The 25,237-nt window shown below is 43.0% G+C and overlaps 1 protein-coding gene across 1 annotated transcript in view; it reads right to left on the reverse strand.

The window, feature by feature from the left end:
* Window positions 1-1,790: 1,790 nt before the first annotated feature.
* Window positions 1,791-25,237, reverse strand: part of LOC147033465 (guanine nucleotide-binding protein G(i) subunit alpha-1-like) — a 39,692-nt gene continuing 16,245 nt past the window's right edge. Inside the window, exons 5-8 of the mRNA XM_085871653.1 lie at window positions 19,728-19,856; window positions 17,807-17,936; window positions 8,981-9,134; window positions 1,791-3,282 (exon numbers count right to left, since the gene is read on the reverse strand). Coding sequence (XP_085727779.1) covers window positions 3,092-3,282; window positions 8,981-9,134; window positions 17,807-17,936; window positions 19,728-19,856 — 604 coding nt within the window. The 3' untranslated portion in view covers window positions 1,791-3,091. The remainder of the gene's footprint in view (window positions 3,283-8,980; window positions 9,135-17,806; window positions 17,937-19,727; window positions 19,857-25,237) is intronic.

Genomic DNA, 25,237 nt, shown 5'->3' on the forward strand with positions numbered 1-25,237 from the left:
GGTGCACACTCCAATCTCAACTGTTGTGTTGGTCAAGCGATGGTACTTTTCAGCCGGGTGCCAATGTGATTTTAGAGAGATTGGTGACAATGACCTCAAATTTAAAAGGAGGCCTTTGGATGGAGAGATCTTTTAATGTTTCCAGTTAAAGGATAGTAGTGCAAGGCTTGTGGGAAAGGAAGGGGAAGGGTCTGTTGCAGCTTTGAGAAATGTTAATCTGAGTAAGTTAGTATATGACAAGAAAAAGCACAAATTGGTCGCTTAACTAAAGCCAACCAGTTTGCAACTTTACAAGATGGAGGTGATCACGAATCGAAGGACTTGGCCATTGTCGGTGAGGGGTATCTTGTGTTATTGAATCCAAATCGTGGATCATTTAAACGGCATGTTCACATTGTCCACAATTACCACTCCCTGGGAAAAGCTTGACGCGTCGCACACGCTGCTGACTGACAACACACCCACAGAAACAGCACGATGACGTCACAATCGATGGCAGGACGTGTGACATCCAGACAAGGAAAAAAAGACACCTGGAATGGTGCGAATTAGCAACACTCGAAGCGAGAAGAAACAAGCTGCACCTCGTCTGCAATGTGTACAACATGCATGCCACAGGTGTAAACATACCTTCGAACGTCAAATAAGAGCAAATCACATCACTTGGTGAACACCATCTTTGGAACAAGTAGTCAAAGTGGTTGTAAATTATTTGTAAAAACAAAACAAAACACAACAACAAAGCTCTTCCAACCATAATTTAATTTTAAAAAAGAATTAAACAAACTCAAAGGTGAAATTCCTTTGCAAATGGCGACCCCTGGTGGATTCAAGGTACCTTCGCTTGAATGAACAGCATTGTTGCATCTTGGGCCGAGTACCTTCGGTCAGGTTCCGAGTGCACAGAGTGGAATACTCGACTTGAAATGATGCCAGACAAAGGCTCTTCAGCACTCGTCACACTCAGCTAAACCTCGAGCTTTCAAAGAAAAGGAATTTTGAATTTTTCAGTCGAAATTCACAAACAGGTTCAACCAGTACACCTGGGACGTTTGCCTTACACCTGGGACCTGTGACAAGAGAGGCATTGGACGTACTTTTTCACACATTTGGAAATGGTTGGTTTATTTTTTTATTTCATGGTATTGTTTTAACACTTAAATTACAATTACAAGGAATGTATCCTCTCGTTCAAATTAGTATCGGCTTCGCGTTTTCTGTTTCTGCGAAGCACCTGGCACTTTATTCTGGAATCGTGGATTAAAATCCCCCTTCCTGTATCGAGTAATCGAATGCAAGTTCCTCCTTGTCTGAAACAAAAATCGAAGCAGACTCGATGGGAAATTGGTTCGAGTATCGATTCCAAGTCCTGGAGGTCAGCAGTTCAATTTCAACCTCAGCCAGGTCATACGCAAGATAAATGAGTACGTGCTGCTTCGTTGCTTGATGCCCAGCACTTGGAGGATAAAGCACAGGCAAACTCCGTAGGTTAGCATCCATGTGGAGGAGGAAATTCCTCCATAATTGCCTCACCGAATGTGGGGAGTATGGCATCACCAGTACCTTGAGTGTCGCAGGACGGTTCAGAGTGTTTGTGTGAAGTCGTGCAGTGTTGTCTCACCCGTCTTCATGCGCGCAATTTGTTGCGGCTCGTCTGACCATTAGACCCTGAAATTTTGTTTTTTTTCATGAAATGCAACATTTAAATATCAGCCCATACCTCCGATGGGCTGAACAGTTTACGTTCTGTGTCCCACTGATGCGCCGCGTCTGGATCCTGAAACTGAAGGTAAAGATGTTATGGAGAGTTTATTGGAGTTTGAGAGACAGGAATCAATGCAACAACTAAAAGCAAATTCTTGAATATGAAATTAACAAAACATAACAGCGATTAAAAAATAAATTTGAAGAGGTTCAGTTCTTAAGATAGATAAAACAAGGTGGAACAGTCCAGATGGAAGCAACCTCGCACACGATCTCGGGTCCCAACGAGTTCCAGGCGTGTTTGTGAACTCAGAATTGCAAACGGAGAGATCCCAAAACAATTAAACCCACTCCAAACCGACGGGAAGGTGGAGTTCGCACACAAGCTCATCCATTTCACATATCATGCACACAGTGGTCTCGTCCGAAAAAAGCAGAAGCCGAAGGTGGTCAAGTCACACTGAAAAATGAAAGGATTCGTCAAGTTATTGCTGGTGGCAGCACAAGTGGGTTTCGGAACGACCTCCAAAATGTCCGCATGGGATCGCGCCTTGAATCGGAGGTTCATGCCAGTGGGCGACAACAAAGCGCAAGATCATTCAGAAGAATTTCTTTTTAAAACTTTCAATAATAATCAGAAGAGAAATTTAAAGCACCAGCACAATGGACGGGAAGGGGAAGGGGGGGGGTACAATGTCCTCCATCAACAGACTCAATAAACTCACGCAGACTTTTCCAACAGTTGTATGATCGATTATTGGTTTGAAAACCACATCAAAACAGGAATGACTAAAAACCCAAGTTGTTCATCAACTACTGGCCAATAATAACAAGTGCAGACAAAAAAAAACAACAGAACTCCTTACAGCTCCCCCCCCCCAATCCACTTTCACAAATGGATCGATGTTCTCGAATTGGTAACAATGTTCCAGATAAATCGGCAGAACCGATGGTTGCGTCAAAAGGATAATCTAAAGTAACGAAATGAAAGTAACAAATATACAGTTTCATGCAGACAACCTAAGCCCTCGTCAACGATGCAGAATCCTACAACGAAAGCAAGGGCCGACTGACGAAGGTCTAAGTATACGGTAACAAAACGGATTCCAAAACAGTTAAATTACTTCCAAACAACAGTGAATAAAGTTCAACAATTTAGAACCAGTCCGACAAAAAACTGCATCAACCGGTGACAATACCCGTGTTGCGGTCCAAGAAGGTCGTACGATCGAGGTGAAATGATGACCCAACACGGTTTAATGGAAGCGAGAGATGTGCGTGAAGGAACGACCCCGTGCACCGGCTCGACCGAACGTAGCAATCCTGGAAACAAGACCACGATCAACGGAATGCAAAGAGTTTTGAAGTTTCATTGGAACCAATCGGGTCAAAAGAGTCCACAATCTTTGAGATTGTTCTTGATTATGACGTCGGTGACGGCGTCGAACACAAACTGCACGTTCTTGGTGTCAGTGGCACACGTGAAGTGCGAGTAGATCTCTTTGGTGTCTTTCTGCTTGTTCAGGTTCTCAAACTGCTTCTGGATGTAGGCCGACGCTTCTCTGTAGTTGTTTCCGTCTGTGGGGACAGGTACAAGGAAAACAGGATGAATTTGGATGCCTGTACGACTAAACACCCAATTCAACTTCATTTCACAGGAGTGAGAGGCACAGGGACATCAATGTTGATGAAAAGGGTTGTTGGGTGAAGGATTAAATATTCTACTGAAAAACTTCTCCATTTACACATTTCATTATCTCAAACATTTCTCCAAGATCCTAATGTATAAAGTCCTCTCTCCTTCAGTCACTCCTCGTAGCCAAGTAGAGCTAGGCCGAGAATCAAACGGTTGCTCCATGCTGAAACTTCTCTTCTGGCAGCTATGGTCGCTAGCAAAAACGGAACAATATTCCAGATAAAGCCTCACGAAATTCCACGAAAATGGGAGATTCCATTGAAGGCCTTCGTTTCCATGGAGTCAAGCTGATCAAGGTGTGAGGAAGGGGAGCCAGCATGAAAGGAGACAGAGGTCTGCCATCAATCTGCAGATGAGGGTCTCAAAGGTGGATGAACGGTCAGTCGTGCCAAGGAAAGACTGCGCGACGGAGGTTGGCAACCGGCTTTGGAAGCCTGAGATGCGACTTTCGATGTGGTTTGCCCAAGAAATATCAAGGCTGATGGTGAGGCTCAAAAACTTGAGTGACTGAACTTCAAGAGGTTTAAGGAAGTACATGAGAGGGTTCACGTTCGGAAAGAAAATGAGAATATGTGATGTCAGGATTGAAAGATATTGCATATGTTTGACCAGCCGGTGATGTCATCAGGATCTGAACAGAGTGAAGAGGCTGCTACCTCCACATTTTAAGGATGAGGGATGTTACAACATCGGGTAGTGTCAAAGAGATAGAGGATTTTCAAGAGTCAGAAAGATCGTTGACGATAACAAATCGGACTGGGCCCAGAACACTGCCTTTTCGACACTCGACAGAGATGAGATTATCCCGTTGAGGGCCGTGCGTTGGCGATGGGGAGAGGTTGCCTTCGATGCCATCGGCAGAGTTTGGAAAGCAAGACAAGGTGCCAGACTAACGAATTGCTCGAGATGTCTAGAAATTTAGAATTGACCCCCTCCGAATACAATTAAATAAAAACCCAATAGCTTTACCTCTTGCTGCCCAGTCCCATGCTGTCTGCTTACCCTCCATAACTATTACCACCCCCAGATCCCTTTCCTGTGCAAAACCCTCGAAGATTGGCTCTTGCATCATGCAATCCCTATTTTCATTATTCTTACCCATCCCCAGCACCTTACACTTCTTTATATTACCCTGTATCTGACAATCCTTTACCCAATCTATGAACATTCCGAGACTTAACTGAATCTAATCACCGCCCCCCCCCCCACCACTCTCGACCTTCCTTCAAGTTGTCATCCACAAATTTAGAAAGCACATCAGTACCAATCCCCGAGGAATCCCACTACTGACATCCTCCCACTCACAACCACTCTTTGCATGCTATCCTCTGCTATTCCATCCCATACATTTTGTAAGCATTGCATCATATCCTTCCCACTTTCTTAAAATCCAGTATTCAATACAGTAAGCAACCTGACCAGTCACCCCAAGCCCGCAACTAAGTTAGCAGCTTTGTAGATGGTACCTTATGAAAAGCTTTTTGAAAGTTCACACACACAACATCTACCCAATCAGAAACTACTTGCAAGAACTCTGAAAGTTTGTGAAAAATGACCTCATTTTAATAAACCCCTTGCTGAATGTGTTCGTGAAAATTACTTTAAAGAATAAATGATTACAGAATAATAGTTTGAAAATTATTCAAATGTTCCCAATCCGTTCCGTAATCAACGTAAACACCTGCCGTACAACTGAAGTGAAACCAACAGGTCGAGAGTTCCCCAATTCCTCCTGGATCCTTTAACGGGGTTGCGTTAACTACCCTCCAATGATCCGGTCGATATCCGCCATCACGACACGTACTCTGCTGCCTCCAGTAGTTTTGGATGTTCATGATCCAGCCATGGAGGTCGATTTTGTCTTGATTTTCTGAGATGCGGATTCACATCTTCCACTGCTACTTGCATATCCTCTGAAAGCCCTTGCTCACCCACCGAGTAGCCCTGCCCCAGACTTTAAAACCTCCAAATGGAGCACTGACACTGAACAGGTTCCTCCCACCATGAGCATCGGGAGGCACATCACAGAAAAACATCCAATCGGAATTGGTCTCCTTGATAAGTGGTCGACAGTTTGTTCTTCATTCCTTCACTTTGTGCGAATTTCACCCGAAAGAGCGCACAATGAGAAGCTTTGTAGTTCTTTTGATTCTGTTTCATGGAAATGTCCTTAAAATGTATGTTTACGTCGATATTATAAGTGAAGAGATCAAACTAAACACTGTTATAGTTGAAGGAGGTTACACGTCAGGAATACCTGTAAAAAAAAAAAACAGGTACAAATCAAAATTCACTAGTTATTAAAGTATTCAGCCCCTAATGTCAGCTCTTGGTGGAAACACCTTTTTCAGCAATGACTGATACAAATTTTTTGGGGGTAGATCTCTACCAGGTTTGCACAGTGAGATGGTGAAATCTTTCCCCATTCTTCACGTGACAATTGCTCTAGTTCTGCCAAGTTTGATGGGGATCGTTGATGGACTGCAATCTTCAAGTCTCACCACAAATGTCGAATTGGGTTCAAGTCACGACTGACTGGGCCACTCAAGAACATTTATTTTCTTATTTTTCAGCCACTCCAGTGTGGCTTTAGCTTTGTACATCAGATCATTGCCCTGATGAAATGTGTGAATCTTGCATCCAGTTTCAGATTCATGGCTGACGAAAAGCAGGTTTTCATCAAGGATTATCCTGTACTTTGCACCGTCCATTGACCCTTTTATCCAGAACATGATGTCGCCACCACCATGCTTGACACCAAGGATGGTGTTGACTCGGTGATTAGCAGAGCAAGGTTTGCACCACATGTAACGCTTTGAATTTAAACCAAAATAAATTTTTGTCTCATCTGACCACGAAACATTTCTCCACATGCCTGCAGTATCATCGAGATGCTTTTCCACAAACAATGGAAAACACAAACAAACGGAAATGGCTTCTTTATTGCCACCTGTCCATAGAGGCCAGATTTGTGAAGAACAGGGTATTTTTGATTAATGAACACTGAACTCGGATAAAGGGCCTTGCAGATCTTTCACAGTCAGTGTTGGATTTACAGTGACATCCGAAACCAGTTCCATGCTTGCCCGGCTGCTGAGTTTGGATGGGCGACCTGATCTGGGTAGTTTCTCGGTGGTATGATGTGGCTTAAACTTCTTAATGATCGATTTCACCGAACTCAAAGGGATAATGAGCGACTTTGAACTCTTCCTGTAACCCTCTCCTGAACGGTGCTTCTCCACCACTTTATGTCTGACTTCTTTGGAAAGCTCCTTGGTCTTCATGTTCACCTTGTTGGTTGAACAAGTGAGTTGCACATTAAAACTCTTTAGATAAGTGGGGAAGATTAATTTTTAAGTTAAACCACTGATTACATGCAGGTGAAACCGATTCCACTTAATGTGTACAACCTTTCAAACAAATCATTTGCTTCTGAAATGTTTTTGGGTCAATTAAGTAAAGGGAGTTGAATACATCTGCAACTGATAAATAATCATCTGATTTTCTCTGTTAATCAAACGTATTTTTTTCTTCTGTTAATCAAACGTATTCACATCTTATCTGTAAGGGGGTTGGGGTTAACACGCACGCACGCACGCACGCATGCACGCCTTATGATACGTACGTACGATATATGCATACCTAGAGCCAAAAATATACCAGCTTAGCATGCCAGGTGACACCGCAGAACCAATCCAAGTTGTACCTTGTGCAGAATTAATCACCAGCTTCTGTCACATGGATTGCTCACTTGGAGTAAAACTGCAATTAATAATCATCCTCATTTTTCAAAAAAATTGAAGTTAACAAATGTATGCTCCCCACAAACGAGGTGGGATATTCGCACGACAGTAAACCCTTGTTTTCCCCTGGCGGTTACGTTTCCTCTCACCGAAAACTCATGCATCATGAACTAGAGAGGTATACTGCAATCACCATCGCTCACGGTGCAAAACCAGAGCATTCACCACCACTAACATTTTCTGCACATTTCTTTACTTGGCGGATACTGGACTCAATGCCATAATGTCTGCCCACGCAGTGATGCAGCACCGCACTCTCTCGCCTCGACCAAGCTCATCCAAAACCTCCACTTTGTGTCTAAGCCATCATTTTGCATCGAGTTCACCACTAGCAACAGTTTTCTTCTTGGGAGCCATGGTTAAAAATCACGAAGGGCAATTATAACCAAAAACAAAGGAATTGATTAAGATTCCACAGAACGCAGTGTTGGCGCGTCGTATAGTACAATACTGTTGCCTTATTGTACTGTACGTGCTGCACGTCTCATTTAGCACCTGCACGACAGCAGCCCCGTCCCACGGAAAATTATATCAAAACAGCAGAAAAGTCCCACGGGTCAAATATTTTTGGTCTGATTGGATAACCACCAGAGGCCATTAACACAATTAGGGGCAGAGAATAGAACAACATTAAAAGAGCTCAACTCAGAACAATTTAGCAACGAAATTAGCACTATGTGATCAATTGATGGGGGATTACGATTCACTCCTCATACTTCCGGACTGAGAAACTATTTTATTGCAGCGAATTGAAAATCCCTGGCAGGGGTGAAAATTGCCAACAGTCTCTTGCGTTCTCTTAGTCACCTGCGGAAACGATTATGACCGGGACCTGTCAGATTATTTATATTTGCATAAATTTCCAGGAGTGTCAAGGACTTGGACAAGTTTTCAGACTTTTGAGTCCTGGAAAATGCCTTTTCATTTTTTTTCCAGGAATTTCTAGTAGTTTCAAAGACTGCGTGATCCCTGTAAAACGAAATTGATAGTCGTAATTTTGGGGTCAAAAGTAGTTTGCCATATGAATGTGGCAAGAGCACCTTCACTGCAAGAATTGGGTTCGACTCAGACGTTCTCATGGAGAAAGTAATGAATAGATGCACTCAAGTTTTAGTACATACTTAATGGATCTACTCACATTCTGATGGTATGTAACTACCTGCTTAAACACCCTGACCTATTTCTGTCTCGAGATCAACACTTCACAAGAATATACCTACTCCACACTCGATACCTTTGCTCCTTGAAGGTTAACGGTCTCTCATGCCGATTGTCCTCTTTTCTACCCCCATGAAACCCCCACCCCACCCCAAACCCACCTTTCAAATTCCAGCTTTCACTTCCTGGGAGGTTGCTTCTCTATCCATCTGGTCCACCCCTTGCATTCTCCCCTACCCTCATTCCTTCCCACACCCATTACTTGGCCACATCTCCTTTTATTTTGTCAAACTCTGCTGTTAGTGTCCCCCCCTTCACCCCCCTCCACTCACTCTACTGTTCCATTCGCTGAGTCCTGATGAATTCAGTGTTCCAGCTCTTCCAAGAGCCTCGACTTTGTATGCAAAATTATCTTTCACCCAGATTGCTGCACCCCCTCCAATTCCTCAAAAAAATTTTTCCCAGTCCAAGTCTCGCAGAGTGCAGCCACGTATTTGTGCTCCACAACTAAAATCCACATGCTAAACCAATGTTCCACACAATCCAGTGCATACAAGAGGTTAAATGTAATTTTTAACATTCTTACATCAAATAAAACCTCCAATTGCTAACCCCATACCCTTGTATAGAGGGAAGCAGATGGTGAGTGGACTTTCAACAATCTTCTTCTCAAACAGGTCCTTCTTGTTGAGGAACAAGATTATCGAGGTCTCCACGAACCACTTGTTGTTGCAAATGGAGTCAAAAAGCTTCATGCTCTCGTGCAAACGATTCTGCACACGTCACAAACGCACAAAAAAAAACGACTCGTTTGTCGAAAAGCCTGACGGTTTACCACCCGTCGACAATCGTGCCCACATTCTGGACTCTCATGGTGTTTCAAGGCAATTCATTTCACCACTTAAAATTTAAATCAACTTCACCGTGATGCAATATTCAATCCCATCACAAAGCGGAGCTGCAACAATCGAGTTCATGATGGGACAAGTAAGGTGGGAAACGACATCATCAGGATTGCATTCCAAAAAACCGACACGTCCAACACTTCCTTCAGAGTGAAAAGAACTTCAATGTTTGGCTTGAAAGTTTTGGGAGCAAATCAACTGTACGTGCAAAAATAAACGTTCAAGGACGTTCGTCGAGAGAACCAGCTCTCAACCATTACATCCAGGAAACGAGTCAATTTCCTTTATTTATTTATTTATTTATCTATTTTCAGGCTGCATTTCACCTTGGTACACCATTAACCAATGAAGTGATGGATAGGGTCTTCAAAAAGTTGAAGTTCCATGGAAACGATACAATCATACACGACAAGGCAACGTTTAACTCCACAAATCTCTAACATGCAACATAGACATTGCAGTTTGGCAAATATATTCGTTTGGTCCAGATTTTGGTGACATAGGGTAAGGATGCATCATACATACATCAATCCTCATCAACGCAGGGCTTCAAAATGCGGATTCCTTTCTTCGTGTGGGAATAATTGCGACGCTTCTTTCCCGAACACATATAAAGCTTGATTGTTCGTGTGCTTAAATATGGTGGTTGTGATCAAGGAATGTGCAGAGGTGACATTTCCCACCATCTTTTACCATCCAAGGACGAGAGCGATGACAAAGAGGAAAGAGCTGCTTAAATCTCATCACCAAAAGCTGACCAATAATTAATGAGCTTGAAGAGCTCCTAGCGGCTCGCAGCAGTGACTGATGATGAAAAGGCCAAACCTGCTTGGCCTATCCTCACAACAAAGGGACTGTCTGACTTCCTCTGCAAGGCAAATGAACAGGCAGAGATTGGGATAGGCATGGATCCAATAATGGAGAAGAGTCTGAAATTTAAGGCATCATCGCTCTTAAAAGATTTACGCAGGAAAGCAGGGGAAGTCTCACTCTCTCACTGGAAGCAGGTGGTGGTTTGTCTTCTGCCATCTCCTCTCAGGCTTTGTGCCCCCCCCCCAACCTCAATCTGTGATCTGTCCCCCCGATATTTCATCAGGGCGCTCAAGGTCTGCCAAAAAACCCCTCTGGTGAAACTTGCAAAATCAGAATCACTGCTCACCTTCACTCCTTTTTCCTACCTGTGGAACAATCTCCCACACCCTCTTCAATCCCACTCCTTCATCCAGGTATTAAAGCCAGCTATTCACCACCATCTCATAATCTTCCCCCATACTAACCATGATCTTTTCTACCTCCTTCAAATTCCCTGTTTGCCTTGCTGAAAGTCCCCTGTAGTACCAGCTTGTTTACCCCGTGTACCACACCCCATCCCTCTCCCTCCAACAGATCTCCCATTGTCCTCAGAACTGAAAGTTCCCTCAGCACAGTGTGATATTTTCCACAAGTGATGTTCTCGACCCACCACCATCAGCTGCGGACCAATGGTAGAGGGGAGAAGGCTTGTGGAAATGGAGAAGCGGAAAGGGAGGACTCGTGACAAGCTCGCGCAAGCATGGACGAAAAGCGCTCCTGAGCAGATGGCTCAGAAAGCAGAAAGGGGAGAAGCAAACTGAGATGTATCAGTAGTCGATGATGATGCACGCATACATGGATGCACCGGGGCGTGGTGAAGCAGAGTCGTGTGACGCGCCCATGTTCCGATGCTGTGTTGATTAGCAGAAGACGAACAGAATGAGAAAGCTTGTATGGGAAGGAACAAAAAGGTGTGAGGATAAAGAAATGAAGGTTTCATGAGCAGTTGGCATCAAGCTTCAGTGGAAAAAGAGCACTCCTTCCATGAGGGTTATCCTGCCCTCTCGATCCTGCCAGCTGCGAAGGCCGATGAGGGCAATTTAGCTGTCCAGCCTGGGTTTTATGAACGATCATCCCAGGTTTTTCATCAATGTGTGTGCAGTCTCATGGATGGACATGAAATGAGAATCCCGGCTTGCCAGCATTTGTTGGTGGATGGGAAAGATCCCATGGTGTCCACTGCGAAGAGTAGGCAAGCTATCATCAGCACTTGCCACCAACTTCGTTGAACCTCAGGCCTGGGCCAGCCTGTTTGTGAAAGACGTTGCTCAAGCTTCCCCCACAGCCAAACCCCACAAGAACATGGCATCAACTGGCTGTTAAAGGAGTAGTAGTAGTAGTAGTAGTATGGATTACATACAACACGTGCGAGTACTGCATATCCACATCACACATAGGGTGACTAAAATTGAGGTTGTTTGTGCATGCTTTTTAATACCGCGATGTTGATTTGAAGAGATGCTGAACATCAGTTCTAGTTTCAGAATGGGATACAAGAATGTTTCAAGGACATCAGATTCCCAAGCAGTCATTCTGTGTCATTTCAGTCAGGGGTTGCCGTGACCCCCTCAGATTTTTCTGAAAAAAAATCTCGAAGCTAGCATAACATATATGAGGAAGGTTTGCCAAGTTATAGCTTAAAATTCCAAGTAGTGTCTGAGATATGGCCCTACAAACACCCTAGGGGTGTTTCAATTCTGGCAGTCGCGAGTTGCAGATTTGTATTTGAAGCATTTTTGGAGGGCTCTCAATTCCAGAGTTTTACAAACAGAGTACTAAACATTCACACAAATGGTGTCTATTAGTGACACTTTCAGAATCTGACATAAAAAATGTTCTACTTAAAATACTTTTTAAGATAAGCACTCTCAAAAGTAGTGATTTGTAACATGCAGTCAAAAAAAATTGGAGTTTTCAAATTGCTGCCAACAGTCAGTTTATTCATCATGAAGAATTTTGTTGCCTGATTTACATAATCTAGTGACTGGATCATTTACACAATAAAACTGAAACCTTTTGGAGCAAAATCTTGGGTGCTATAGGTGTCTGAACTTTGCTCCAGACTCAACGACACTGAAATCTACCCCGGTTTTACCCCAAGTGTTCACCATGTTGACAGTTACACAGCTCTTTTAAATTTTTTGTCACTTAAAGACACATACATAGGCAAACTGTGGTAGAAAATTCAAGAGTTGTTCTCAATCCCTTCTATTTTTATAAAGGCCCACTATTTAAAAAAAAACATGTTCGATGAAAGTTGTATAATAAAAGCAATAGGTGTGCTTTTGAAGTGGAAGCCATGTCAAGAATTCCTAAGTTGGCACCACAATGATCAAATTATTGTGTTTTTTGGTCAGAACAAGTATGTGGTTACTTTAATTTGGCTCACATTTTTTAAAAAATATATTTTAGTTTAAGGCCACCGCCAATCTCAACTACAAATTAAAACACATAATGTGATCATAATAATCACCATTATAAATATTAATTTGCATATCTAATTGTTTATAAACTTAGTGTACATTGTACAAAAGTCTACATCCATTTGTAAATGTTGTTACAATATCTGATTCAACTTTTTTTTTTTCATAATTTCATATCAAATTGTTTGGACAAATGTACTTGGATCCATTGTACAAAGTGAACAGTGATTAGTTTTATAATTGCCAGGATATAATAAAATGTAACAATGAGCATTGGCAGTTACTACAGGGCTGTGCATTAGGTTAAAGCCTAAATAAAATAGAGTTGTGCTTCATGCCTAACTTTTGAAATGATTGGTGCACTTCTTTAAGCTTTAGTAAACTGATTTATATATTGTTAGATTCCACTTAAGTCATACTTCCTTACAATATCTTTATTTTATTTTAAAAAAAAGTAGCTTTTGGGACTGCAGAATCATTAGAAATTGATGCATTTTTTGTAAATTACTTCAAAACTTCAAACCCCACATTTATGATATTTTGCATGAATATAAAGCTTTACACAAGTATTTACTTGGTATAAATTTGATGTTTATGTGCAAATTTAATTCTATGATATGAGATTAATAATGTTATAAATATTTGTTACTTTTATATCATACAAAATGCACCATTGTACATTGTGCCTTTTTTCATGATTGAGATAAGTGTTAGCATCTGATTTTTAATTGGAAAAATACATTTTTGAGCCAAAGTAAATTAACCACAAAGTTATTCTGACCATGAAACACTACTGCATGCTCATTGTGGTGTCAGCTTAGGAATTCTTGACATGGCTTCCACTTCAAAAGCACACCTATTGCTTTTATTCGAAATCTTTCATCGGACATATTTTTTTTTAAATAGTGGGCCTTTATAAAAATCGTTTAAAAATAGAAGGAATTGAGAACAACTCTTGAATTTTCTACCACAGTTTGCCTATGTATGTGTCTTTAAGTGACAAAAATTTAAAAGAGCTGTGTTACTGTCAACATGGTGAACACTTGGGGTAAAACCGGGGTAAATTTCAGTGTCGTTGAGTCTGGAGCAAAGTTCAGACACCTATAGCACCCAAGAATTGCTCCAAAAGGTTTCAGTTTTCCTGTGTAAATGATCCAGTCACAAGATTATGTAAATCAGGCAATAAAATTCTTCATGATGAATAAACTGACTGTTGGCAGCAACAATTTGAAAACTCCAATTTTTTTGACTGCGTGTTACAAATTACTACTTTTGAGAGTACTTATCTTGAAAAGTATTTTAAGTAGAACATTTTTTTATGTCAGATTCTGAAAACCTCACCAATAGACACCATTTGTGTGAATTTTCAGAACTCTGTTTGTAAAACTCTGGAATTTAGAGCCCTTCAAAAATGCTTCAGATACAAATGTGCAACTCGCGACTGCCAGAATTGAAGCACCTCAAGGGTGTTTGTAGGACCATATCTCGGACACTACTTGGAATTTTGAGCTATAACTTGGCAAACCTTCCTCATATATGTTAAGGTAGCTTTGAGATTTTTTTTCAGGAAAATCTGAGGGGGTCACCGCAGAATTCCATTTTTTTGGCTGATTTGACACGGAATGACCCCAAGGACTGTCACTCTCCCACCAACAGGAAGTTCATGAGCGTTGATACAAGCCTACATATTGACTGTCCTGCTGTCCTCTCCTACGAGTGAAGCAGCTTTAGGCCAGATTTTGATGAAAGCACTGATTTTTACCTCTGCCACCGAAGGTGAAGGAGGTTACGTTTTCACCCCTTTGTCAGTCTGTCTGTCTGTTTGTCTGTGTAAATGATATGTCAAAAAAGTTGTGGACGGATCCGGATGAAATTTTGTGGACAGGTTTGTTGTGTGGCAAAGACGAACTGATTAGATTTTGATGAAGATCCGGATAATTTTTGATGTGATTCTTCACCATTGAGAGAGATGGCTCAAAACTGATAAGGCACTGTATCGCCCGATATTTCAAAAACGTATTGGGCCCGATATGTTCTCGGGGATCAGCCATTACAGGGCAGAGGTATGCGCTCTACCGCGTGCCCTTCTTGTTCACCATGTGTTCTCGAGGTCCATACCTTCAATTTTAGAAGGGTAGCCACAAAATTGATAAAGCCTAATAATTTCATGATAATTTATGCAAATTCAATGCATATTAAATATTTCACTGAAGGAATATTGGCAGCTGATTTATTTATTTTTAAAATATTTTTAATAGGTTTATAACTGATTTTAAGAGACGAGCTACCAAACTGATGAATGGCTACTCTAATTATAACGATAGTTTATTTCAATTACTAAATTGTCAGGCAACCCCATTGATATTTCAAAATCAAAGCTTACAGGTGACATGTGATGTCAGATATGGATCTGTTAACAGTCCATATGGGGGGAAACAACAAGCAAACCCAAACACAACAGCAACCAAAAGTCAGTGTTGATAGACTACACCTCTTCTGCTTATAAGCCAAAAAAGAAATCTTAACCCTTTTCAGGTGTCCAATAGTCAGATTGAAGACCAAACAGGCAGTGCAAATATCAATGATGAAGAATGTTACCCTTTTCTCTCAGGTATGTATTGTGATGTGGCACAGAGATGGAGACACGAACAGCTATATCAAGCATGAGAATCACCCATATCCACCATCTCTTTCGGACAGAAAAGCGACGTCAAGGACAAAAATAATACTAAAAGTCGCATCGGCTGAGCTGTCTGGAACAGGATACTCGGGTGAAACCTCATGGAATCCGACGTCAAAATACAACATGGTGCTGCTGCGCTGGATTTCCTTTCAACGAGAAACACTGCCACATTTGATGTACACGTATGATGCTTTTGTTCCCCACATCATGAAGGAATTGGCAGAGTTCAAAATAATTGCTGTAGAATGGAACACATGTCACCAGCAGCAAAGTCTGATTAAAAAAAAGAAAGAAAAAAGCACAAACGGGTGGAGCAAGGTTGCCAATCAGAACAAAATTCATGGAAACTGCCAAGTTTCTCCATGACCACCCCCTCAAACAGGCAGGAACTCTTCACATTTCTCGCAAGATGAGCGACAGATTTCCCCCCGATTGACAGGTTATAACAAGCTGGTCCACAAGTGATTGTCAGAGGATCTGAACGGGACGTGCGACCATGTAACCACGAAGAAACAGACATGAGAATACTGCTTCACCTGCGAGATTCCTTGAAGAGAACGACTCTCCCAAAAGCTTTGTTCGCACCGTGGATACTGATGCTGTGATTATGATTGGCAAGCTCTGCAATCTGCAGATATATGGGTTGGCATTGGGCACAGGAAAGTGTTTCACTTACCTTCATATTGACAGGATCTCATGCTTTGAAGACGACAAATCACTGGCCTTGCTCTTTCTCCAGTTTCACAGGCTGCGACACGATATCGCCTTTCAACAGGAAAGGGGAGGGGGGAGCCAGCATGGCAGGGGTGGAGGGAATGCTCTCTGGAGGTGACCGAGGCATTCACTTTTGTTGCAACGAGTCCCTCGATTACTCGACTCAATTTTGATGCCAACCATTTCAAATTCCTGGATCGCTTCACCGTCCTCCATGGCAGGACCAGCCACCTAAACTCTGTCGACGAAGCTCGTAGAGAGATGGAAAACATTCCACCCACGCAAGATGCCTTGTTGCAGCACTGGAAGCGTGTGATGTACCATGCTGCAATCTGAACTACAAGTGAATTGACCCAGCAACAAAGATAGTTTTAAAATCAAAGAGAGATGTAAAATACAATGAGAAAGCAATTTTGAGGAACAAATTTATGTCATTGATGAAATACAGTTCATGAAAATGGATATAATTTGTACGATTTTGCGGCAACCCTTCGAAACATCAAAGCTATGGACCTCAGGAACAACCTGGTGAAAAGTTGGTGCTTTCACCTGGTCTGTCCCCCATCGATCACCGAAGCTGGCTGACTGTACTCTTCAAGCAATCACGGGGCATCTGGATTCCTTTCGAAACACTCACCTGCTCACCTTCCGAAAGCCCAGACCAATTGCCTGCATTCATTTGCCTCCGTATTCTCCCGACTGTGGAATAGTCTCCGTGTCTGTTGTCTCGTCCTCACTCAAGTCCTTGCATGCACCGCACCCATCACTACCTCGTTCACATCCACGGATTCCTTTCCATGCTGTTCCTCTCCCGGAAGCTACAACTCGTTTTTGTTTTATTCATCCTCCCACACCCCCTCTCACCCCCAACACCTTGGTAGTTTGTGAAACTGCTGTCCTTAATAATTCAGTATCTCAAGTCCAGACCATTATGTAGAAAAATTTATGCATCATTGGACGAACAAAGGTCTGCTCTCGGAAAGATGCTCTTTAACAAGGTCCAATTATTCAAGTTTAGGGAGGATTCAAATAATTCTGTAAGCATGAAGCTTCATCTGCAAATGCCACCCGTCGTTATTGGAGTTAATTTCTAAGTGAAGGTTCGATACAAGCTCACAGACAATGTGATAAGCCACACTGTCTGAACAGTTTAGGTAATTGAGGACATGTGCGAAGCAGTGAAGATGAAGCCCTGGTAGGTTTGTGTGCAGACTCATTCACACTTCACATGAACAGGGAATGCGCAGCAATACTCAAAGGACCTTCAGTTTACCCAAGTAGCATCAGCGGGAGACAAAGCAATAAGAAGAAAGTCACATTTTTCTTGACCAAGGATAAGAAGCAAGCAGATTGTCATGCGGCAATTGAGCGACGAGAAACATTATGGAGAACTGCAGGTGTTTGGAGGCATCATCTCCAGCAGTTTCCGATTAAAATAAATAAAAATCAAAACAATCAAAACAATGTAATAAGTTCGTGCAAACGAGACCAATGGATCCTGTGCAATCCCATTCTTCCCTCCAGGCCTTCAAAACAGCTGTTCGCCACCACTTCTTATCATCCCCCATCCAAATCCTCGATCTTTTCTACCCCCGTTAATCCACCCCAAACCCACCTCCTTCAAATTCCCTGTTTTCCTTCCTGAAAGTCCCTGTCATGTCCATCTTGTATTCCCCGTGTGGGTTGAGGAGGCCATATTGCATAAACTATAGTACATACTATAGTATTGGCACACCTTGGACCAAGCATCATGCTCATACAAGCTTTATGAACACCCAATGCATTTCAGAGATACGACATTGGTCGAGCCACTTGTGCGGTATTTACCGCTCAGCATCCGAGTACTGAAGGACTGGCAGAAAACTCACCATTTCCTCATCCTCTTCCAGCACCAGGTCGTAAGCACTCATGGCCACACAAAAGATGATGGCGGTTACACCCTCGAAGCAGTGAATCCATTTCTTCCGCTCCGATCGCTGTCCACCCACGTCGAACATCCTGAAACCCAGAAGGTTAGAGCAATTTTGACGCTCCTCTTATCCTTAAACGTTGCACCTCCAAATATAAGCTGAGTTAATTTGAAATGTTTATCGTATGTGTGCGTTATGCAAATAGCCAAGCATAATATTTCAGTCCAATGATGTCGAGCTTGCCAAACTGCTGATAAAAACGAAGCTATTTGTGCGATCGTTTTGCGCGACTGGACGGCACACTCGATAGAATCCAATACAACACACACGGAGGAAGTTGAAAAGATACTTTTGGAGTTTGCAACACTTGGTTTCACGTTGAAAGTTTATTTTTTATTTTATTTTCCTCGAGTTTCAAAATTGTCGTCTTTTGTATTACCTCGACCACCGAAGTTGCACAGAGGTTAAGTTTTCAACACTATTTGTCCGTGTTTCCGAGCAGGATATCCCAAAAAGTTTACGTACAGATTCCGACAAAACTTTGTGGACAGGTCGGGTGTGTGACAAGGATGAATCGATTCAATTTTGGTGAAGATCCGGATCCTGGCCGATTCGTAGGATACACGACAAACTGATCAGCCTGGTGGAGGTACGCGTACTGTTGAGTGCCGTTCCAGTTTCAGCTTGCATATCGTGCATTTTCAAGACAATTCTGCAATTTTTTTTTTTTTTTTTACATTTATTTGCACGTGGAGATCTCGGCTCATGAAGGAGCGAAACCAGAGGGCAACAAGTTCACAGATTGATGGGAAAGCGAAGGGGAACGGGAAGACAACGACCATGTGGGAGTGGATGGATGAGGAGCAGGGGGGGGGGGGGAAATAAGCAAAACAGTGTATGCACCGTTGAAGGAATGGAGGAAGGCACACACAATCAGTTCCCAAAAACAGAACTGAGGGAGAGTGAAATGGAGGTGAGTGTACAGCTTAAACTTGGGGAGAGCAACTGATTGTTGGATTGTGGGAAAACAAAAAAAACGTGCGAACTTGAAGGGGAAAACAAAAGGATGAGAGGGTGGTGCGAGCGAGACATCCTCCACCGATCCAAGTCTTTCCTTGGAGGGGGGGGGGACTCAGTCCTCCACGAGCTGATGCTCTGGCACCGCATCAATCTCCTGGATTCTGTGGAATCGAAAGCTCTATAAATGATTGGACTCTCCCAGATACCCATGAGCTATTTAATTTCTCCGCTTCTTCAGTCTATGGAACCACCTTCCAGAGACTCTGTCTAGGACTTCAAAAGCAGGCAGTGCACGACTATCTCGTCATCCCCATGACCTTCATTACCCCCCATTAACCCTTCTGAACACGACCCTCTTAATTGCTGCGGTTTGTTTTCTCCTCTTCACTTTTCTCTTATGCTCATCGAATTCGTGAATCTCCTTGACCTTCGTCCTATTGTCAGATCTACCTTTTCCTTCCAGGAGCGTCCCTACTACATCATGCTTAGTTGGAAGGGACAAAACAGTCTGCAGCCAATTTTTGTAACATTCCCCGTCAATACTGATGGGCTGCTGTCCACCGTTCTCCAAACTGGAATTGCTTTGGCCTAGTTTTAGCAAAATACGCCAACGACATTCCCATAGCCAACATCCAATGTGTCTCGCTCGAACATTACTCGAATTTCCATAGATTTCCCAGATTGAACGCGAGTTACCATTACGAACAGATGAACGCATTCATATTTCAATTTCGACAAATTCCATCCCAAGTTTGCACGACCAATCTCAAGCGAGTGGAACTTTGGTCAAAGCTATCAAAATCAAAATGGAATGATATTCGGCACAGACGAGAGTGCGACAAATTGTTTGAAAGCGCACTTGAAGTGTAGATCCTTGAACGTGAAGCGAGTCTCAACGATTCCGGTGGTTTTCACACGGGTACGCAGCACGTCTTGCTGCGTCGGCACGTAGTCCGGCTGCGATATCCTCGAGAAGTCGTTCAGGTAGCTGCGGGTAAGCAGGGAAGAGTGAAAGATCGGATGTTCAGGATCAGCAAAAATCATCACACTGGATTATGTGGAGACCGGCAAGACAAACCAATTGCGATGGAATTGGAAGCAATAGCACAAGGAAGAACGACAAGGGAAAAATTGCTATCAGTCGGACCGACTTCTAAGTGTAAACTACAGGAAGACCACCCAGGGATGTTTGACCACTGCCCCCAACATCTTCAGCAAACGCTGACTGGGAAAACAGTCGGAGGGAAGGAAACCAAACTCCTGAAGGTCGAACACCCTTTTCATGGTGGATGCCGAAGTCACGATGGCTGTGTCGTGTAAAGACCACGCGGCCTCACGTTTCAACGCTTCACATTTGTATCTAATGTTCCACTGCATTATATTCTTGGGCGCAAGCACAATGGTCACCAATGAGAGATGAAGAAAGAAGAAGGATCCAACAAGCAGCTCGAGAGAATTAGAGGAGGAAGTACAAGTTGCGATTGAAGTCCTGATGGTGGGTATCTATTCGCTGCAGAGCTCACCCCATCGTTCCTTCCCATTTCCAATGAGTGGAGGTCGGGTTGGAGTGGGTTTGTGTCGTGGATGGGTGTGTGTGCTTGTAGTTATAGTGATCAGATTGGGTGGGGAGGGATTTGAGCTGGAAGTTATTCTTTTTTTTTGTTAAAATAAAGGAAGGAATATGTTCCTCCTGTGATGTGCCAATAGTGGGACAAGTTAGCTAAATATAGCATAACAATTGTGCATTTGGTAAGGAAAGCACCAAATTTGGTACACCAGTAGCCTATCATATTATGAACAGATTTGGATATTGGGCCATCTCAAATTCAGCCACCGATGGCTGTGGCAGCCATTTTCCACTGCCATCAAAAATTTTGAGATGACCCAATATCCAAATCTGTTCATAATATGATAGGCTACTAGTGTGCCAAATTTGGTGCTTTCCTTACAAAATGCACAATTGCTATGCTAAGTTGCCCCACTACAAGGAAAACCCGATTGATGCGATTCTTCGCCGTGCTCCAAGGATCATGGAAAAGCTGTCACGCAAATCACGCGCACACATTGCAGACAGGGACAACACAGGACTCGACTTTTAACAAGACAAATGCAGCCATTGGATGAAATCAACAGGACGTCGATTGAGGTTGTGCTAACCGCCGTGAGAATGCTCATGCTTCGGGCGTCGAGGCTTCTCTCTTGCTCCGATGAAAGTCCAACGCCCGAAACGTCGGATTCTTGCTTCACAAGGCAGTGAGCACCCCCTCGATCAACATCCTATCAATTCCATCCATTGTTCCACGCGTCGAGAAAATGGATACATGATGAGAAGACGAGATTTCAAAAAAAAATCAAAGTATTTTGACTTACATATTATGAAGATGGCCTCCAGGAAACGGACCGTCAGATGGCATTCATCCTCACGTTTCATGCTAATCCTGCCCAACAGCTTTGTGGGCGCCATGTTTTCCTTACCAAGTTGTACAGACGTTACGTTTTCGGCTCAAAGAATTTCATTAAGCAGTCAGCCATTGCTCAAACTCGTTACGATAAACGTACTTTCATCAACTGCAAGTCTTTCACACAAAAAGTCAGTGCTGTTGGTATGGAAGCAGCTCAGTCGTTGGAGGGTGGAATCAATTTTTGAAACATTAAATACACACGAGGAGTGTACGCGGAACAAAATATTTAAAAATACCACAAATAACCCTGCTGGGAACAAGCAATCCATGATGCTGCAAACTCCAAATGACACCACCAGAACGGAAGATCTAATTGGTTTCAACCCTGCTGGGAACCAAGCAATGGAACTGCTGAGCAGAACATGACCATGAGAGCGATACGTGGCCCATACCATTCATGTGGGTGGTGGAGGGAGTGGGATCACGCCGGGGCAATCGGAGAAGTCAGACACGTTCAACTCAGATTTGAAGGATCAACATTATTAAAAAGTAATGGATGGAGAACCGTAAATGAGGACGTTCCAATTACTACCGAGACAACCCAAATTGGTGCCACCTTGTGGAGTCTCATGTCCCAAGGAACATTTTTTTGGTCCAAGTGTTGAGCCAACTGATTCGTCAGATCTGACATTCACCTGAAAGCAACTAGGGCAGGAATTTGGAAGTCAGGATGCTGGTGATAACTCGATGACTCTTCGGGAAGGATACCATGGGGGTATTTAATGTGCACCGATGCCAACTGAGAGGCCCAGCTTAACATCCATCCGAGAGACATCTCTTTTCTGAAGTAACACCAGGATGGCAGTTTATAGCTCGGTCTCGATGAAAAAAAAACAAACAAAAACAAAAATAAAAAACAGGAATCAGCCATAAATGGCAAACCACAAGCACCAACATGTACAGAGAAATTCCCTCAAATTTTGTAGACGCCTCGTTAAACGGAAAGTCCTTCTTGTGAAATTAGTAATTGGTGATGGTTACTTTCGGGGAGTCATTCCCTGGGGAATTTAAATGAGAGATTAGGGAACGGGGTGGTGATGCATGGTGAAGAATGTTACATTTTCTATGTTATCAGCAAGCTGGGTGTTTAATCGGCTCCTTTTTTGGGGGGAAATTACCAATGTCTGGCCATTTAAAGATTAACTTTGGAGTTCCCAATTTTCCTCTGCACCTTCCAGCTCCATCCCCACCAAGAGACGACACCCTTTTTGCCGGTGGTCCAAAACGATAATTGCCCGATTATAATCGGCTGCGCTGCCCAGTTCGCAGCACCCGCGTATTCGGATACAAGGAGAATCATACAACCTTCCATTGTTTGTTGTCCCCCCCCCCCTTTTGTCTCTTTTAAAAAAAAAAAATTACCGACAAGCAAATAATAAATCTGCATACAAATAAAAGCTGGTGAAAGACATACTGGCAAAGCAGATAAACTAAATTACAAATGTACGAAAATAAATGAGATTATGTGCATCGAATGAAATGGTACATGGATTTCCATCCGCCGTTTTGTAGCATTCAAAACAACCACCACGCCCACCCTTCTTCCCCAACGAAAACTCCCCAAATCCCCACCACCATAAACCCCACATTAATTGTTGTGACGTTCTCAAAACAAAACCAGCTTGGTCAGCAAATTTATCAAATCTACAAAACTTCCAGATTTTGCACCCTCACCTCTTCCCCATCCACACGAGCATTGAATCACGGACGACAAATCATCAAAGCAGTAAAATGACTATTTGATGAACGGTTGACAGAATAGGACCAAAATATGGCGATCATACACTGCACCAAAAGGAAATTTTGAACTTTTCTTTCAAGCTTCTGGGTCTCACTATCTGCCATGACCTTTCCTGGGAAAGTCACATTTCCAACCTCGCCTCCAAAGCCAGTCGCCGACTGGGAATCCTCCGTTGTGCAAAGTCCTTCCTCGGCCCACCTGAGCTCCTGACCACTAACAAAGCTTTTGTCCGCAGTCTTATGAAGTACTGCTCTCCCCTCTGGGCTGGTGCTCCTGTCTCCCACCTTTCTCGGCTTAACGCTGTCGAAACCAGGGCTTTTAGGATCATCGGCATCTCCCGCAATGAAGCTGAGTCTTTGGGCCTCTCACTCAATCACCGCAGGGTGGTCGGTGGTCTTTCTGTCTTCTACCGTCTCCTCTCCAGCCTTGCCCCCCCTGCTTTCTCTGCGATTTGTCCCCACCATATTTCCGCAGGGCGCTCAAGGTCCGCCAACAACCCCCTTCTGGTGAAACTACCAAAATCACGAATCACTGCTCACTTTCCCTCTTTCATTCCTCTTTTTTCCCACCTTTGGAATAAACTTCGTCACTCTATTCTTTCCCATTCTTCCCTCCAGGCTTTCAAAACAGCTGTTCACCACCACCTCTTATCATCCCCCATCCAAATCCTCGATCTTTTCTACCCCCGATAATCCACCCAAGCCCACTTCCTTCAATTCCCATGCTTTCCTTCTTGAAAGTCCCTGTAATGTCCATCTTCTCTTCCCCATGTTCCCCGTCCCATCCCTCTCCCTTCTACAGATCTCCTAATGTGTCTGTTCCCCACTGTTTAGTCCCTCCCACTCCCGCCCCTCTTGTCTCATGCCCCCTTGCTGTGCGTTGTGTGTTAGCTCTCATACGAGCCTCAACAAGGTATACAAAAAAAAATCTCAGATCAATTTGGTTTCAGACCAGGTCACTCTGCCTTGGACATGCTGCTTTGACTCTCCCAACAATGAGTAGATGGCTTTGAGGTCAGACATGAGATCAGGGCAGGGCAGACAAAAAAAAAAAAGGAAATAAAGTCTACGCAAGCTTTGAGAAATGGCAAACTACAAAAACCAAATCAATACAAACAAAAGTTTGCATCACATCAAATGAATCAGATTACAATTTTTAATCGGTCAAGTGAGGATGCAAAGAAAAATAATGAATATATATATATATATATATATATATATATATATATATATATATATATATATATATATATATATATATATATATATATATATAACCCACAATGGGTACAATGCAGTCAAGGAAACGACCTTCGGAGACGGTGATGTTTCACCATATCATAACAAGGTACATTATAAAGCATGGTGCTATTCTAAACTACCTACCAGAATGTCACCTTTTGCTCACAAGGAGGCTAAGTATCTCCTCCGTGAAAGCAAATGTCACGTAACTACTAGGAAGTGGTTTAAAAAAAACCCAGAAATTCTCTGTTAACAAGAGGATAAGTTAACGGTTGGCATGCAGCCCTAAAACAACCCCCCAAAAAACTAAGACGGAAGCAGCCGGGGCCAATAGACAGTGTGCATAAGGAAATCAGACGACCCATCCCTCTTCTCGAGGAATCATGTGCAAAAGCATCCTGCTCCGGCAAACATCTTGGGCACAGCCAACAGGGACCATTTGCAAAGGCCAAAGTGGAGACACGATAAATGTTCGTCAAAATCAAGCTCCACGTCTTCCTTTCCATGCTCTCTCCTGTGGAGGGCCGACTATCTGTGAAAGTATTCGGTTAATTTACGAGGCAGAGCCAAAATTTCATCCATCTTAAAAAAAAAAAAAAACACGATTCATGCGAGGAGTGATGGAGCAACGAAAAACTCAATAGAACCTCAAAGATATATTGTTGTATATGGTACAATGTTTTGAGAGAGACATTGAACGATTCCTCGTACAATTAAGTTATAGCGCAGGCCGAGCTGCAAAGCTGTGAATGCTTTTCGACAAACACATAGCTCCAAGGGGGAAAAGGTTCACATAAGGGGGCCTCTGCGTCTCCCCGTGCACGAGTCCAACAAATGGCCTTCGGAGACGGCAGCTGCCTTTGGATTGAAACTGCAGGCCTTGCGGATGCCTCGACTCGACAAACTCTTGGGAACAAAGGCTTGT

The sequence above is a fragment of the Eptatretus burgeri genome, chromosome 2, assembly GCF_056783735.1.
Source record: "Eptatretus burgeri isolate ZD-2024b chromosome 2, Ebu_testis_v1, whole genome shotgun sequence".
NCBI classification, from domain to species: Eukaryota; Metazoa; Chordata; class Myxini; order Myxiniformes; family Myxinidae; genus Eptatretus; species Eptatretus burgeri.